We start from the raw sequence: 16,905 nt of genomic DNA on the forward strand, positions 1-16,905 counted from the left end.
TAACCCTGACCAGCAGAGAATCGTGAAGAATGGAGAGCAGAGAGGACAGAGGGCACACCCAGACTGGACAGCTACTCCAGGTTCTCAAGGGCTCCCTGCACAACACTGTGAATACAAAACGGCAAGTGGGACACAAGTAGGAAGCACAGTGTGTAGCCTTCTAGCCTTCCAGTCTGAGCGGTCACAGTTTTATTCACACCGAGACTTTGTGAACACTCCCATGTTTGGCTTTAATTAGCTTACATGATCGACAAATGAAGATTCTAACTTCTACGTTCTTCTCTCAAATCAGCTGTTTGGTAGGTTTAATCCTTCCCATAGCTTGCCCAGTGGAAGAGTCTAATTACCAACATCAAACAAACATGAAGCACGAAAGATACTACCTTCAGAGCTTAAGCATTTCTAACCAGAGTGAAAGCGGAAGGAATACTCAGCTTGAGGTTGCAGTCTTACGCGATAAGCCTGCCACTTGTGGAGGACTTCAATACCATCCTGAGTTTTCCCCTCCCGTGTTCCATTCTTTTTGTTGTTGTTTGTTTTTTTGAGACAGGGTTTCTCTGTGTAGCTTTGTGCCTTTCCTGGAACTCACTCTGTAGACCAGGCTGGCCTCGAACTCACGGAGATCTGCCTGCCTCTGCCTCCCGAGTGCTGGGATTAAAGGCGCGTGACACCACCGTCCAGCCTGTGTTCCATTCTTAATGGAGTCTCTCCAGAGTTTGCATGAGAATTAACAACCTCTCCACCATTGACTTGTCTACTGAAGGACACACCTCCTGCATTGGGCTTGGGCCAAATGACTCCTTAAAATATAGGGGACCCAACAGCTCCCAAGATGGCTACCTGCTTCAGCATTGTTCTAGTCTGGCCGTTTATCCCCAGGCCATGGAAGGTCTAGCCCAGACGTTGCCCTCTGACTTCCTTTTTGATAAGCCGTTCAGTCCAGATTACAAACTGTGTTCTCTCAAGAGGCTGAATATCCGAATGTCTTCATGGCCAGAGAGTTGGAGGAAGTGGGGAGTCATGGGTGATTAGAGTCTAGGGGATAAGGAGGACCTAGATTAACTACTTGCCTCTGGCACTCACATTCACTTTCCTTAAATGGAACATGGTTGAAGTCAACCAGAAACTCAATAGCTAGTGTGAGCCTACTTTATACCATCTGGTTCTTGATTTGAGCATAGTATTTCCAAGATGAGCTGGGCAGAAATAACAGTGGTGGTGTTTGACCTGGTAACAGGAGTATCCTGGGAATCAGAATAGTTCTTTCACAGCACCAGGCATTGTCCTGTAGCACCAGGTTTTAACCCTTAAGTGCCCCGATCAAGGGGAAGTCTGAAGGGTCCCAATGGAGGGTCCAGAGCCACAACCTGGTGTTTTCAACACACTTGTGAATTCTGAGAATAGCTCCAGGGTTTAACCTGAGAAACATGTGCCATTTTCCTATCTGTTAGATTGTGCTACATAATCTACCAGTTCCATCATCTATGACACAGGTTAATGATACCCACTTTTCAAGATTGTAGTGAAGCTTAATGAACCAAAGTATGGTATGTTCTTCAAAACCCCAAAAGATGTAGAGTCGGCGTGAGTAACAGCAGGGGCTGTTACTGTCATTGAAAGAGTAAATGGAGTCTAGGTGCAGTGGCACCTGCTTGTAAACATAGGGCTTCGAAGGCTAAGGCATGAGTTCAAGACCTGCCTGGGCTACATAGGGAGACTTTTTCAAAAGAAAGGAAAATGGAGGAAGAGAAGGAGGCGGGGAGGAAGGGAGCGAATGAAAACCCTAGTAAGTGGTTATGGACTGAATGCAGACAGCTCACCTCTGCTGTGGCCTCACTTCCTGCAGCAGAATGAAGGAGGGAGCCACAGCGAGGTCGTATTAGTATTGCTGTCATGGCGGCTTTCTCTTGGTGTAGAAGGAAACTGAAGGACCTGTGGGGGTGAGGGACTTTGTTTCTGGACCCATAACTATAAGCAAGACCTCCAAGTGTTTGGATCCCAGGAACTACAGGCCACCCACTCCTGACCATTAGACCTGCTTTCCGATGTGTAGGCATTCTTAAAGACACAGACACCTAGCCGGGCGATGGTGGCACACGCCTTTAATCCCAGCACTCAGGAGGCAGAGGCAGGCGGATCTCTGTGAGTTCGAGGCCAGCCTGGACTACCAAGTGAGTCCCAGGAAAGGCGCAAAGCTACACAGAGAAACCCTGTCTTGAAAAACCAAAAAAAAAAAAAAAAAAAAAAAAAAAAAAGACACAGACACCATCACAAAGTAGCTTAGCCTCCATGTCCTGAGAGGTGCAGTTGGCAAGCATGTACCTCTTACGCTATCAATGAGGGCTCGGCTACATATGCAATTCCTCGGATGAGACTGAGTGCTTTGTGCAGACGCATTCTTTAAACCATCTTCTGGGCACGCTTTGGATCTCATTGATAAGAGTAATCACTATTGAGGAGGAGGAAATGTGCAGCCAGTCCTGTGGTAAAGAGAAAATGATGTCTGTCACACACAAAGGCTCAGTCCACTTCTTTGCAGTATCCCAGTCTAATTGGAAGCTGGTTTGGGTAAGGAAAGAGTCTGGTTTACAGTTGTTCAGACACTTTTCATTCACCATGGCTGTGTGAGAAGTATTTATGTGATGTTTGGAAGGCCTCACCAAGTGTTTTCCTCCTGAGCCTCATATCGACTCATTAATTATGTGGTCACTAATAATTAGGGGGATGTGACTGTTTAAACAGACTATTTCTTAAACTAATCTCCATCAACAAATTAGCCCCTTTTTTTTGCATTCTTAGGTCAATGTCAGGCTATCTGGAATGTACATTTAAAAATAGTGCTTGGACAAGTGATTCATGCCTGTAAATCCTAGCACCCAGGAAGCTAAGGCAGGAGGGTTATAGCAAAGCTGGTCTATATAGTGAGTTCTAGGCCAGCCAGGAATGTACAGTAGCATCTTGGGGAGAAAGAGGGAGAGAGGCAGAAAGAGAGGGGGGGGGAGAGAGAGGAAAAGGAAAAGAAATGGATGAAAACCTGAAGTGACAGCCTGTTTAGTGCCCCTTCTAGACATAAGGAACTTCACTATGTCTCTCCTCCTGAACATGTCACTGTTTCAGAAAGGCTTCTGGACTAACGTTTACCACACCTACGTTCCTCACCAAGGTTTGCACAATGTTTGTCGGAGGTTTGTTTTTCTTAGAGGAGAGTGAATTAGAAAATGCAAGTAAGGGGCTGGAGAGATGGCCCAGCAGTTAAGGGCACTGGCTGCTCTTCCAGAGGGCCTGGGTTCAATTCCCAGCACCCACATGGCAGCTCACAACCGTCTGTAACTCCTTTTCAGGGCATCTGACATTTCACACAGACATGCATGCAGGCAAAACACCAATGTGCTTAAAATAAAAATAAATAAATAATTTTTTTTAAAAAAGGCTGGAGAGATGGGTCAGCGGTTAAAAGCACTGGCTGCTCTTCCAGAGGACTCAGATTCAATCCCTAGAATCTACATGGCAGCTCACAACTGTCTGTAACTCCAGTACCAGGGGATCTGACACCCTCACACAGACATACATGTAGGCAAAACACCAATGCACAGAAAACGTAAAAATAAATAAACTGAAAGAAAAAAATTCAGGTGTCCACTCCAGTGACAGCGAGAATGTCTAACTCCTACTTATCCATTTGTTTTCCTTAGGGGCCAAAGCCAATGTTAACATTTCTTGACATACTAAAACTAGTTCTTGTCTCACTGAACTCTCGGCTCTAAGAGCCTTCTCTGATGAGAAGAGCAAAAGCTGTAGAAACCGTTTATATTTCATCCTCGTAACTGCTAAGTTCCTCTTTTCTCAACTTCACAGCAAGGGGCAGAGTCTTCAAGTGGGACTGGACTGGAAGGGTTAAGGTCTGGCCTTAGCACAGGTCATTGGTGCAAGCAGAGTGTTAAAACAGTTTGGAGGTCCACTTTGACCTGGGGGGGCGGGGCTTGACTTGATTTCCCACCGTGTCCTCGTCATGGTGACACACAGGGCTTTCGGACCAAAAGTAGAAACCTGGAACCAGCCCCTAGAATTGCTCTGTGAGATTTCTCGTGCCTTCCCACCGCATACCCAAACCTCACAAGGCTGGGGTGCAGTGTGACCAGTTTGTCTTCTACGTGTGATGGCGAAGGAAATAACTTCCCAACGGTCGGTGCTCCTGAGGGGTCAGGCTGCTCAAAGACGTGGCAGAGCTGACTTCCAACCTGTCAGGCAATCGCTGTGTCTCCCTGACGGTGCGCTTTTAGAGGTTCCCCGCCCCGACTCCCCCACACCCACCCTCCCACCCTCCACGCCCCAACCCCCACCTCGCGCCCCATGCAAAGTGCTGGAGCGTGATATGTGCCTCGTCGGCTGTTCCGTGTGCTGTTGGTTCCCAACCTCTGACCTGCTCTTTTGTCTTCTGTGTGTTGCAGGCAGCATAGTGTACCTCGGGATGATGGTGGGGGCCTTCTTCTGGGGAGGACTGGCAGACAAGGTGGGCAGGAAGCAGTCTCTCCTGATTTGCATGTCTGTCAACGGATTCTTTGCCTTCCTGTCCTCGTTTGTGCAAGGCTACGGCTTCTTTCTCCTCTGTCGTTTGCTTTCTGGATTCGGGTAAGGTTTTTCTCCTTCCTGTTTTATAGTAACGTGTTTACTCGAAATTGTACGGTTTCACGCTAAAAAGATCTCGGCACCAAGAAAGAAGCGGGTAACACGTTTCTTCTATTTTTTGTGTCAGCCTGAGAAGCCACGAGGTTGATTCTTAGAAGTGTGATTATAGACACTTAAATCCAAGAAGGCACTAAGCACCCATGCTCCTGTGGCGGGTGGTGGTGTGAATTACCTCTAGGGGACTGGTTTCGCTTAAACTTGGGGTTCTGCTTGCACAGAAACACATTTCTTTTGCAGATGTAAGTAAGAAAGAGCTGTACCTACTACAGTGGTTCACATTATTTAGGAACTGCTCTTAAATCCAGGATTAGGCTGTCTCAAGCACTGTGGCTTTATTGGTCTAGGTTGCCTCTGTGTGTTTAACTAGGGGGGAAGCCTGCTTTGGAAAACATAATTTCCTGATTTGGGCAGAGTTAACTAGAATCATACTACTAGCCATGTGCAGGGGTGTCAATGGTGTAGCTGTTTTCTTGAAAGAGACCAAAGCATACACTTACTCTGTCTGGGTCCGTAAGTGTAAAAAACACAGCGGCCTGATTATGAGAGTATGGGAAACTTGTAGAAATATAAGGAAAAATTTGTAGAAATATAAATTTCGGCCTCCAGATTGACGACTTAGCGATAGTCTTTTCGACATGTTGTTAGAAACAGTAGTTCCTTTTTTATGAAATAGGGGGACAGGATGGTTTATGAGTTTGAGAACTCATACCAGCAGGAGCCGTTGATCACAGCCTACAGAGCAGGACACAATTCTGTCTTACAAAGACAGAGAACCCCAGCATATCTTTCTCTTACACACATATTCTCAACTAAAACCAATATTTTTCAGAATATTGTCGGTACATGCCGAGCAGACCCCGAAGGGCTGGAGTCTGCAGATATAGGACAACTGCTCAACATGTTAACTGCCTGAGGGAACACAGCCATAGGCACTGGAAAGGACAGGAGAGCAAGGTGTGGTCACAATGGCCCGAACCTGTAGACCGATGTCTAGGTCACATGGTTCCCAGAAGTGAAATGGAGAACCGTTAAATTCTTATTTAATCTGTATAAGCAGAGATGTTCCGTATTGAATGAACAAAACTCTAACTCAAATCACTGAAAACAGTCACGGCTCCTCAGTCAGCTTCCAAGTAGGCACTACTTAACAGACCCAGAACTCCTTGCATAAGGGAGAAGCCAAGTCTCTGTGAGGAAGGATACCACTACATCAGCGAAAGTTAATTGTGAATATTTCTCACAATCTTCCCCAAAGGGGATGACTATGCCTCAAAAAAGACAAAATAAATAAAACAGGCTTCTCAGAGCTTACTGGACGCCGACTGGATTCCAGTAGACCCAAGTGACATCGCAGTCTACCAGCCAGCAGAGGGGCTGTGAGAAGGGAGGTGATCCGTGACATTTTAGTTCAAGTCTGGCTCACAGTGGGTCAGGAAGTCTCCAGCTCCATCTTGTGCTTGCTTGATTCTAAGGTTCCAGAATATTCCGCTGGAAGAGCTATTCCTGGCAGTGGCAGAGTCTCATTGGGCAGCGCATCTGCCCACCAGGTCCATTCATTGCAAACACCACAACATGAAGAGAAGTCCTAGGTCACTGAGCCCACACCCCTCATGCTGCAGATTTATAACTGGGAATGGCTATACTGCATCCTGCTAACTTGCAAACATCATAATTAAGTCACCCGTACATTCTAAATGCAAGGCTTGGATGTCTTCCAGTTGTCTTTGCTGTGAATGTCGAAGGGACTGGAGGGAGGTTTGATTTTAGGCTGAGATTCGCTGTTGTCTCTAAATAGCCAAATAACGCTCCTGGCATGTTCTCATCTCCCTCTCCGGGCCCCCGGGATAGGATCACACGATGAGGATCAGAATGAATAGCCTCCAGCACCTGATCCTCCTGCCTCAGCATCTCAAATGCTGGCATAACAGGTGTGGCTGCCATGCTCAGATTTCTGCCTTGTTTTTTCCTTTTCACCAAGCCAAGTCTTTGGTGTTTACTCTTAGAAAATAAATGTGTCCAGCAGACATAATCTTTGTGACTTCAAATGTTTATTCTGCACAAAGAGAGATTTTCCTGCTGGGTACATCAGTGTTTGTTTGGGTGAGGAATAGAATCTCACTAATTGTCCATCTGTCATTTATTTCCTCAAATGAATCTCACACCAAGGCAACACACGTCCCTCTTATCCTTTGTTACAGACAATTAGAAAGCTGGGAAATGGAGCTGGCACCATTAATTCATTTTCGTTTGCCCCAGAATTAAATTATTTGTTTCCAGTCACTGTTAATTAAGGGAAAGATAATGTGTAGGATGCCAGGCAATGTCAGAATCGGGAGCTGCTCACTGAGGACCTGGCACCGCTGAACATGATGGGGGGGGGTGGAGCAGCAGTCGTGAAAGTCAGGGTTCTTTGTCTCTGTACACTGGAAAGGAAAGAAGAATCGAGTCCTCCAGTGTGAGCGGAGCCCGGCCACGTGCACCTCATAGCTGTGTGGTGCTCATTAACTGACTGGATGACAGGAACACTGTGGTGCAATTCCTTGCCACTGATCAGGATTCTCCCAGGAGCTTTATTTTCACAACTGCTTTTAAAAAAAGTAGACATTCAAAAATATTTTCCCTTAATTAGAAAATCAAAGCCCGGGTGGGTTGTTTTTTTTCCAAATGGTCTATAGCCCCTGGGTTTTCTGATTTTCAGTCGGATTCAGAACTACACAGTTTTCCATTCGAAAGTGTTTTCTCCTAAGAAATAATTTACTGACCACATTGAGAAAGTAAAAATTAATTTTAAATTTTTTTTTAAGATTTTTAAAATAAGTCTTATTAAATACCCGAATAGTGCCTGCTTTGTGAGAAGAGATGGGTTCCACAATGCAAATTGACTCACCTAAACCTCATTGGTCCCCACTAGGGAATACTATCATGCATTTATGGTTGTCTATATATCGTAGGTGAGGAGGGTAAGGCACAGGAAAGGGTGGTAATTACCCGAGGGCACACCGTGACTGATCTAGCCAGGTTTCAAACCAAGGGTGTCCAGCTCCAAAGCTTGTGGTCATAACCAAGCTTGCTGTGTCTGAGACTCAACCAGAAATGAGTCTGACTGTGTGTGCCACCAAACTCCAAACATGATGGGTGCTTCTAAATGTTTTAACAGACCAGTTCCAGGAGGATCTCTGACCTCAGAAAACTGAATGGGAGGACATTTCCTGGCCTGTGCTTGGATCTTTAATTGAAAAATAATATCAAACCAGACTATACACAGGGGACTAATGTTTTCTTAGAAGATTTGTTGTTCAATATGGCAACCAACTGGCCGCAGGTAGCTAGCTACCAAATGCCTTAAATGTGGCTTACCCAGCTGCAATGCATTTATTATAAGTGCAAAGAGCTAATTCTCCCAAATATGAAGACTTGGGGCATGTAAAAAAATACTATCTCATGGATAATTTTACAGTTAATATGTGTTAAGTAATAATACTTGATAAATGAACATATTAAGATTAACCTTGTTTTGTTCCCCTTGTTTTAGTATCTCTTCTAGAAAGTACATGATTATGCACGTGGTTCTGCTCACTCTATTATTTCTTTTGAAAGGCACTATCTTAGACAGTGCCTTTCACAAGACTGTCTGATGCAAAGGTTGACCTTTTTAGCAAACCTTATCTCCCCGTCTACCCTGTGGTAAAGGTAATGTTGTTCCCAGTGGGAAAGAAATGAAGCAAAATAGCTTCCACACTCAGAACATCCCGTGATCACACATTAGCCTTATGCACCCTAAAGAATTCATCCTTAGAGTCTCTGGAAGGTGGAAACATTGTTTTGTCTACAGCTCTAGCAAGTGGTGGTCTGCTTTGTGCAGAGCTTGAAGGGGCAAAGGGGGAGATGGACAGATGGTAGGTGGGTGGGTAAGTAGAGATCTAGAGGGAGTGTGAGCAGAAGATGTTTTCAATGAGTGACTGATTGTATCTGTGTGCTTTTATAATGTCTCACAAACAATTGTAATAATCACCTCTGTCTTATTCATGGAGCCAGTCAGGTGTTGGGGGAATGCGTTCTTCCAACTCTTTCAAGAGCCCTAAGAGCTTCTGTTTACAAGACAGTTTCAGCATCCTGATCTGTGGCTGTGCCTTTTCTCCCTGAGGCACCAGGCTGCTTCTGCGAGTGTATATGTATCCACAGATTTAAAGGCTTGGGGGAACCAATCTGACTGTAAACAAGTTTGAAGAGTTGCACTAAAAATTTTTTGTTATCGTCTTTTGTTATCAATGCACAGATCTGCCCAAATTATGTTTACAAATCAATGTTTTCAAATGACCAAGTTTCCTACAAAATACTATCTTTATAGTTTACATAGTATTGAGAAAATAACTTCCTGTGTCAAAAATACTCTTTTTTCCTGGAACTCACTTGGTAGCCCAGGCTGGCCTCGAACTCACAGAGATCCACCTGCCTCTGCCTCCCAAGTGCTGGGATTAAAGGCGTGCGCCACCAACGCCCGGCCAAAAATACTCTTTTTTATATTACGGTTTTGGTGATTGGAGAACTAAAGCTCTCCAGTGGCTGAGGAGATCCTTTCCCAGTAAGTGTGCCTGTCCCAATTATTTCTATCTTGATTTTTTATAACAAACACGTGCCTTCTAATCAACATAGTACCCTTGTCTTCTGTGTCAACCTAGCCTGCTCGGAGAGTTTCCGGTTTGTGCTCTTTCATCTAGGCTAGAGCAGCCTTAAACATGGATGTGCAGGTGTCTCTGGTGGGATATGGGATCCTTTGGGTAAATGCCCAAGAGCAGCAAAGTTGCTTCATGTGGACGTGCAAAATCCTAAAGCCATTATGGAAATCAGTGTGGAGATTCCTCAAGAAAATAAAAGTTAAAAATTGATGCTGACATCTTTTGAGCTGTTACTTGGACATTTTTTATTTCTGGGTGCAATTTAAAGCCTAACCAGTTGCTTCTGGATTGCTATGTAATTTGCCTGGCACATAACGTCTTCCCTCCTTTTTGTTGATTCTAAGCAAGGATTAAAAGGTTATTTCCCAAGTGCATTATTTGTGGCTGTTATGCCTGGCACAGGCTAGACCATCCACTGTTCTTTGTATATGACCATAATACTTGTCTTAATAAAAGCTGCCAGGTCCGCCCGCTCCTGGTAGTTTTTGAGCCCTGCTTATCGTCTGTGTAGAACATGTGACTTTATAGTGATACTTCAACCTTCTTAATTATGTTTTCACATTATTTCCCACTTCCTAACAAAAATGGAAGGTCGAGAGATTATTTAAAAATAACATTGTAAATAAGCAATAACTAAAGTCATTAAGGTATTCTTTATATGTTTTGTGTTTTATACACATGTATACATGTGTTTGTGGATATGCTCACTCATTGGGTGCCTATGTGGAGGCCAGAGATTGAAATCTGAAGAAAAGTTTTCCTCTGTTGTTTCTCTGCCTCTTTTTTTTTTTTTTTTAAAGCAGGATCTCCCACTGAACCTGGAGCCTTCCCTTTCAGCTAAATTGTCTGTCCAACTCTTTGCCCACGATCCACCTGTCTCTGTCCATCAGTGTTGGAATTATAGCCTTTCTGTTGCCAAACCTGGCTTATTACATGGGTGCTGAGGATGCGAACTCAGGTCTTCCTGGGTTCACTTTCCCCACTGAACCACTGCCTAAGCCCCTGGAGTGAAATTATTCTTTGTCACTTGTTTACTGAAGAATTGAAAGAGGAAGTAGAATCCTGTGGTGGATGGAATGAGAACGGCTCCCATGAGCCTCATATATTTGAATGCTTGGTCCCTTGGTGGTAGAACTATTTGGGAAGGATTAGGAGATGTGCTCTTGTTGGAGGTGGTGTGCCACTGGGGACTTGCTGTTTTGGAGGTTTGGGTCAATAACTGATTGATACTGTCACTTTGGGGCCTGTGGCAAGGCAGTACCCCAAAAAGCTGGTAGCCTGTGAGAGTGAACTGCTCGCCTCATGCAAGCTAGGAAGTAAAAAAGATAGATCTTGGAGGAAAACCTACAGCCACCACTTTACTCAACCAGCATAATCCCTAACTACATTCTAAATATGTGTCCCTATGTCCACAGATAAGTGTAGTCCTCACCCCTCATCAAGGAACCTTCTCTCTGCCACAGACAGAGACCATTACAGAAAACCAAAACCAATCAAAATGCAGCATTGTGGAGCCCAGTGCCAACAGATGCACCCAGGGTTCAGGGAACATTGTAGAAGAAGGAGCAGAAAGATTGTAAGAGCCAGAGGATCAGGGAGTTTGCTGTGAGATTATTTCTTCGAGGAATGTCAGAAGCTACACCCATAACATCTCACTAACAGGACTGCCTAAACATGAGCTAAATAAGGACAACAATAATAGACATTCCAAAGTGGGTAGGGGAAAAATATGAGGCCTCAACCCTACTCAGAGAACTACAGGTAATTTAGGAAAGCTGAGAGTGGGAGTCTTTACCAGGGGAGAACACACCAATTGGCCACCCAATACCAAATAGTCAGCCCTGAAAGCATACATATAAGTAACAGTGTACAGACTGGGCTGGTTATAATTAGGAATATACATATGTATAGCCATATACATATGTATAGCCATATACATATGTGCATGTAAGAACAATTTGTAAAAAAAAAAAAAGGCCACAAATTTAAAAGAAGGCAAGGAGAAATTTATGAGAGAGTTTGGAGGGAGGAAAGGGAAGGAGGAAATGATATAATTATATTGTAATATCAAAAACAGAAGAAATATTTTAAAAAGACTGGAAGATGTTGGTTTCAAATACTCCCTTCCAGAATACATCCCCCAATGACATGACACCTCCAACTAGATCCCACCTCAAAAGTTCTATCCACTATCAAAACTGGGTAGGCTGGAGACAAAGCCTGGAGTGCATGGGCCTTTGGACAAAACTCATCAAGCCGTAGCAGCCAGCATAATTCAGTATGAACATCCCTCTCCCCCCCCCCGCCACCCCCAATCTGGACTGGAGCACTGAGGGATCAGGACGGTCAAGCTTGCGCAGAGAGTAATCTTCGACATCTTCTATCACCTGCTACACTGTCCTGATTCAACTTACATAACTTTTTCCTGTTTCCCAAAAGAGGGGGAATCTTGCCTGCAAGGCTGGTGTGTTCTTTGTCTTACATAATGTCCCACTCGTGACTTCATCTTAGGTTACTGAGAAAAATAAGTAAATATGTTCTATGATATTTAACCAAACTGAATCATACACATACCGAGGTCTGAGTACCGGAGGAGAGTCCCAACTTATTCTAGGAATATGTTTCAATCTATAACTTCTTATCATTATAGTTGTATAAATATTGTTGTAAATAACCTTAAGTTAGCATTACCTACTAAAATTAAAATTGTTAAATTATTTGAAATTTTATTTTCTCAGCTCTAAACTGTCAATTATCGATATTCAGTTCATTTGTGCGTATTTATGTACATTGGTTGCTGGATAATTTTCTCCCTGTATAATGTGGATTTCAATGGTTATTCCTTCTGTGCCTCCTGTTACCAAGGATAATTAAGATTTGGCATTTTTGGAAGCTCATAGGAGAGATTTAATGCCTGATATTGAGGAAGTTCCTTATAAACCACTCTGCTCTGATTGCTTCATTTATGTAAACATCCATCACAGATTAGCTTCAAAGAAAGGAGCTTGAGCAGCTTTTCATAGTTAGCTATCATGATATAATGAACAATAAGGTTTCTGTGGTAAGGGAATTTAGGGATGTCTCACCCATCAAATAGTATAAGATAATTACTTAATCCTTGAGTCATGGATTTTTAAAATATGAAACCAATTATATTTTTCACATTAAATCTCCCTTCATTGTAATTGTTTCTCATCATTAGCACTGTTAATACTTTGGGCTGCCTAATTCATTCTTCCTGGGGACCTGTCCTATTCATTGAGAGATGTCTATCATCCTGAGTCGTAACAATTCACATTGCCTCTGAATAGCTCTAGACATCTGTTGACATCCACAGCCATGGGTCAAAGGAGAAAAAAAAAAGCTAAAACCACTTTTTTTTTTTTTTTTGGTTTTTCGAGACAGGGTTTCTCTGTGTAGCTTTGCGCCTTTCCTGGAGCTCACTTGGTAGCCCAGGCTGGCCTCGAACTCACAGCGATCCACCTGGCTCTGCCTCCCGAGTGCTGGGATTAAAGGCGTGCGCCACCAACGCCTGGCTGCTAAAACCACTTTTAAGAGCTACTGATAGATACATGGACTGTGAGCACTCCCACCAAAATATTTATCTCTGTTGTGTTCTCAGAAACTTTATCCTAACGTGGTAAATACCATCATCAAAAACAAATAGTTAGTGTGTTGTCCCCTCATAGTTTACCTTTCTAGTTAGTGTATGAATTCCATATGTTCTCACACACATGCATCATTGTGCTTTGCTCACGTCTGCCTTTCTACTGCTCTCATCTGCCCCACCCCCGCGGTCCTCTTTCCTCCCCAAAGTGTCTTCCTTCTGCTTGGTGTTAAACATTTATTTCTGTATACCATATTTGTCTTTCTGAGTCTTATTTATTTGGCCAACGGGATGATCTTGTCATCCACAAATTCCATAATCTCATTCTTCTTCATGGCTGAATACAGCTCCATGGTGAATATGCACCACACTTTATCCGCTCACAAATAGAACAGCTCCCCAAGGAAGGAAGATCACCCGGCCCAATATATTAATAGTTGACAGGCGGTTGTTCCACATCTTGGCTGCTGTGAACAGTGTCACTTTAGACACAGAAGTGCAGGTGTTGCTTGGTATGCCAGCTTAGATTCCTTTGTTATGACACCAAGAAATGCTATAGTTGGATTGTATATGGTAGTTTAATTTTCAGATTTTTGAGGAACCCAAGAATGCTGATTCCTATAATGACTGACTAACTTGCATTATCACCAGCAATGCCTAAGGATTCCACTTCTGCCTTCTCGTGGTCCATATTTATTGTTGTTGTTTTTCTTTATGGTAAATACTGATTAGACCCTCACCAAAAATGTTGCAGTAAAACAGCAACAGCAAACCTTCTTTTTTTTTTTTTAATTTGCAAACATTGAAGGCTGGGCAGGCTGTAGGCAGCTTTATCTTGCCATCACCAGTTTTTGTATAAATTAAATTATATTTACAAGACATAAGTGCACCTGCTTTGCCTCTTGTCAATAAATTTTTATTGATGGCAATTATTGCAACTACAACATTTTTAAGAAAGACATCCAGGTGTTTTAGAAGCTCCAGAATGTCCATCAGGATTTCCCAGCATCTTCTGATCAGTCCCAAGTGAACTCTTTTTGTGATAAGGACCACCAGGGCATTTGAGGAAAGGCTAGTCATGGTGACTAAGACACACATACGGTACCTCAGGAACCCTGGAAGGTATGCTGGCTCACTGCTTGCAGTTTAGCATCCTCAGCTTCTTCGGTGGTCAGATTGATTTGGAAAGGGGCGTGTGCCCTTGTTTTTCAGAATGTTTAAGTCCTCAGAACGGCACAGGCCAGGAGAGCTGGTGCACCTACTTCAACATGGAAAAGTCTGAAAACCTTAGGAGTAAACACGTGGTGTAAGCCCACTGGTCCAGGTGAGGGGACACAAAGGCACACACCAGGCAGTTTCCCCCTTCACTTCTGGATGGAATGTGAAATACCAGAGACAGAGAACATGGTCACACCAAGGGAAGGTTTTCCTCTGAATAGAGTAGACTACAGAAGATGGCAATATTTTCCCTAAAATAGATAACCAGCCCACAATAAGAGAGTGAGTATTGGATTGTTTTATAGATCTTGGAGAACAGAGAATTTTGCAAAGGATTTACTGGCATTCCACACTAACTCCTCGGGTTCATTTACCCTTAATTAGAGTTCTTTGCACCCTAATGTACAAACAGATTGAGAATCATCCATGCAAAAAGGACTATCTTAGAAAAAGGCAATGCATCAAAACGAGCTTGATTACTGAATACATCATTTTTCTCTTTTTAACTCTGACTTATTGAAAACTAACAGGCAGTCTTAAAATTTTAGCCATGTCGGAGTACATTTATCTCAGTTTCAGGGTGCCTGGCATATCTTGGCATGTAATTTTGCTTTCACAAAGTATGAGTTATAGCTGTTCCATTCAGAGTGTCCAGAATCCTGTGGAACTCTTAATTAGGATGTGAAGAGTTAGTCAAAACTAGAGCTTCTTTTATGCCCTGAAAACTGGTGCCAGGGTTAGAGACATGGCCCAGTGGGTAAAGGCTTTTTCCATATGTGCAGACATGAGGACCTGAGTTTGAATCCCCCAAAGCCATGTGAAAGCTGGATGTGTATTGTAATGAAGCCATTTAAAATCTGTTCAGACAGTGATGAATTTTAAAAGTGACCTAGCATGAGCTTCTCAAAAAGCCAAGCAGAATGATGAGCCCACTGAGGTATGGAACCAGCCACTTCTCACTGCCTACCACATGCGTGTTTCTTGTTTTGAGGATTTGGTTAGTGGAACTGGGACCAGCTTGCTACCCATGTGTGTGCTGATGTTAACCACCATGTGTTTCATCAGAATATTTTTGCAGTTATCCCTCTAGGAATTTTAGGTAGTCACAGCATTCACAGCCTAGAGAAAAAAGAAAAAAAGGCTTTATGCAAGGGACTTACTGCTAACTCTTACCAAGAAATACACTGTGGGTCTGGAGAATACTGTTCAGTGGTGTAGTGCTTGCAAAGCATGCACAAGGCCCTGGGACTGATCTGTAGCACTAGAAAAGCAAGCAAGGAAGGAAGGGAGAGAGGTGGGTGGAGGGAAAGAGGGAAATTAAAAAAAGATACTATGGCCCTTACAATACACGTGAATATATGTATATAATACATATAACTATATATGTTAATGTACACCACAAATGTTTATAGAAATAAAGGCTTCATAAAATGGACTTATGCTTTTCCTTATTCCTTGAATTACAATCAAATATCATTTCTATCAAATTTTCTAAGGTGCTATGGAGATTACTAAATTGATTTCACGGCTCATAGACTGAATACACTGACCTGAGCCGTCTGCCCGTGTCCACTAGTGGATGACTATAGCATCATTGTAAGCAGGGACAGATACTTAAAATGGTGCCATATTTTGACCTCCCAGTTAATGCAGAGAATTATGTGTCCTATGGTTCATTTGGTCAGGCCAATTTACTACAGAATGACCTTCCCTGAAATTGCATTTGCTGAAGGCATGACTAATAGTCCTTTATTGTATTAAAGGCTCAACAAAAATCAGTTGTTAAATGGATGAACATGTTTTACTCTTTGACATTACATTATTTGAAATGTCAATAGCAATTTACCTTATGGTACCATAAATGAATGGATACATTCTTTTAGGCTCTATCTCTAGGTGCTGGCTCTACACCCTGATTTTATTGTTTGACATCTTTATATGTGTGTGTGTGTACACATACAAATATGTGTGTATACATATATATGTGTATGTAGTGATATGTAAGTAAAGCCTTTATGTCTTACTTTAAGTGGAATGTATAGTAAGGCCCTTGTATCTGGCTTCAAGAAAAATGTTTCAGTAAAGCCTTTGCTATGTTTGGGTTGATCAGTAGAGACTGAGACATTGTTTTGAGCTGTTCGAACCTTGAAGAAATGTCATCTCTCTGGAGAATCTGCACTTGGTGCTATGTGCACCGACCTTGGTTCTAAGACACTCCTGGCAAACCTGGTTAAACACTCCTGGCTACCCATCATAAAAAGGAACTGAGATTTGTGTGGGTGGTCTACTCTCATGGGCAGCAAGAGCAAGAGAACTTCAGTAGTTGGAACCTTTTCCAACCTCTTTTAACCTTTTATGGATTTGAATAAAGTAACTGGAGTGAACTAGCTGGGTATCAGTCTTTCCCAAAAAAGCTGAACCCTCTGCTTCTTTGGAAAATAAAGACTTAGCATCTTGATGCTCTTCTCTCTCTACTGCAGCACCTATGACACAACATCAAACAATATATATATATGTATATATATATATGTATATATATATATGATGTACACATGTATGTATGTATGTATATGTGTATGTATGTATGTATATATGTATTTGGTTTTTCAAGGCAGGGTTTCTCTATGTAGCTTTGTGCCTTTCCTGGATCTCACTCTGTAGCCCAGGCTGGCCTCAAACTCACAGAGCTCCGCCTGCCTCTGCCTCCCAAGTGTTGGG

General features: G+C 42.9%; 1 protein-coding gene across 2 annotated transcripts in view; it reads left to right on the forward strand.

Moving 5' to 3' along the window:
* Nucleotides 1-16,905, forward strand: part of Sv2c (synaptic vesicle glycoprotein 2C) — a 179,509-nt gene that overhangs the window by 84,458 nt on the left and 78,146 nt on the right. For both annotated transcript variants that reach the window (XM_028871674.2, XM_028871676.2), the window contains one exon: nt 4,449-4,629. In XM_028871674.2, the coding sequence (XP_028727507.1) occupies nt 4,449-4,629 (181 nt within the window). The remainder of the gene's footprint in view (nt 1-4,448; nt 4,630-16,905) is intronic.

The sequence above is a fragment of the Peromyscus leucopus genome, chromosome 11 (genome assembly GCF_004664715.2).
Source record: "Peromyscus leucopus breed LL Stock chromosome 11, UCI_PerLeu_2.1, whole genome shotgun sequence".
In the NCBI taxonomy this organism is placed as follows: Eukaryota; Metazoa; Chordata; class Mammalia; order Rodentia; family Cricetidae; genus Peromyscus; species Peromyscus leucopus.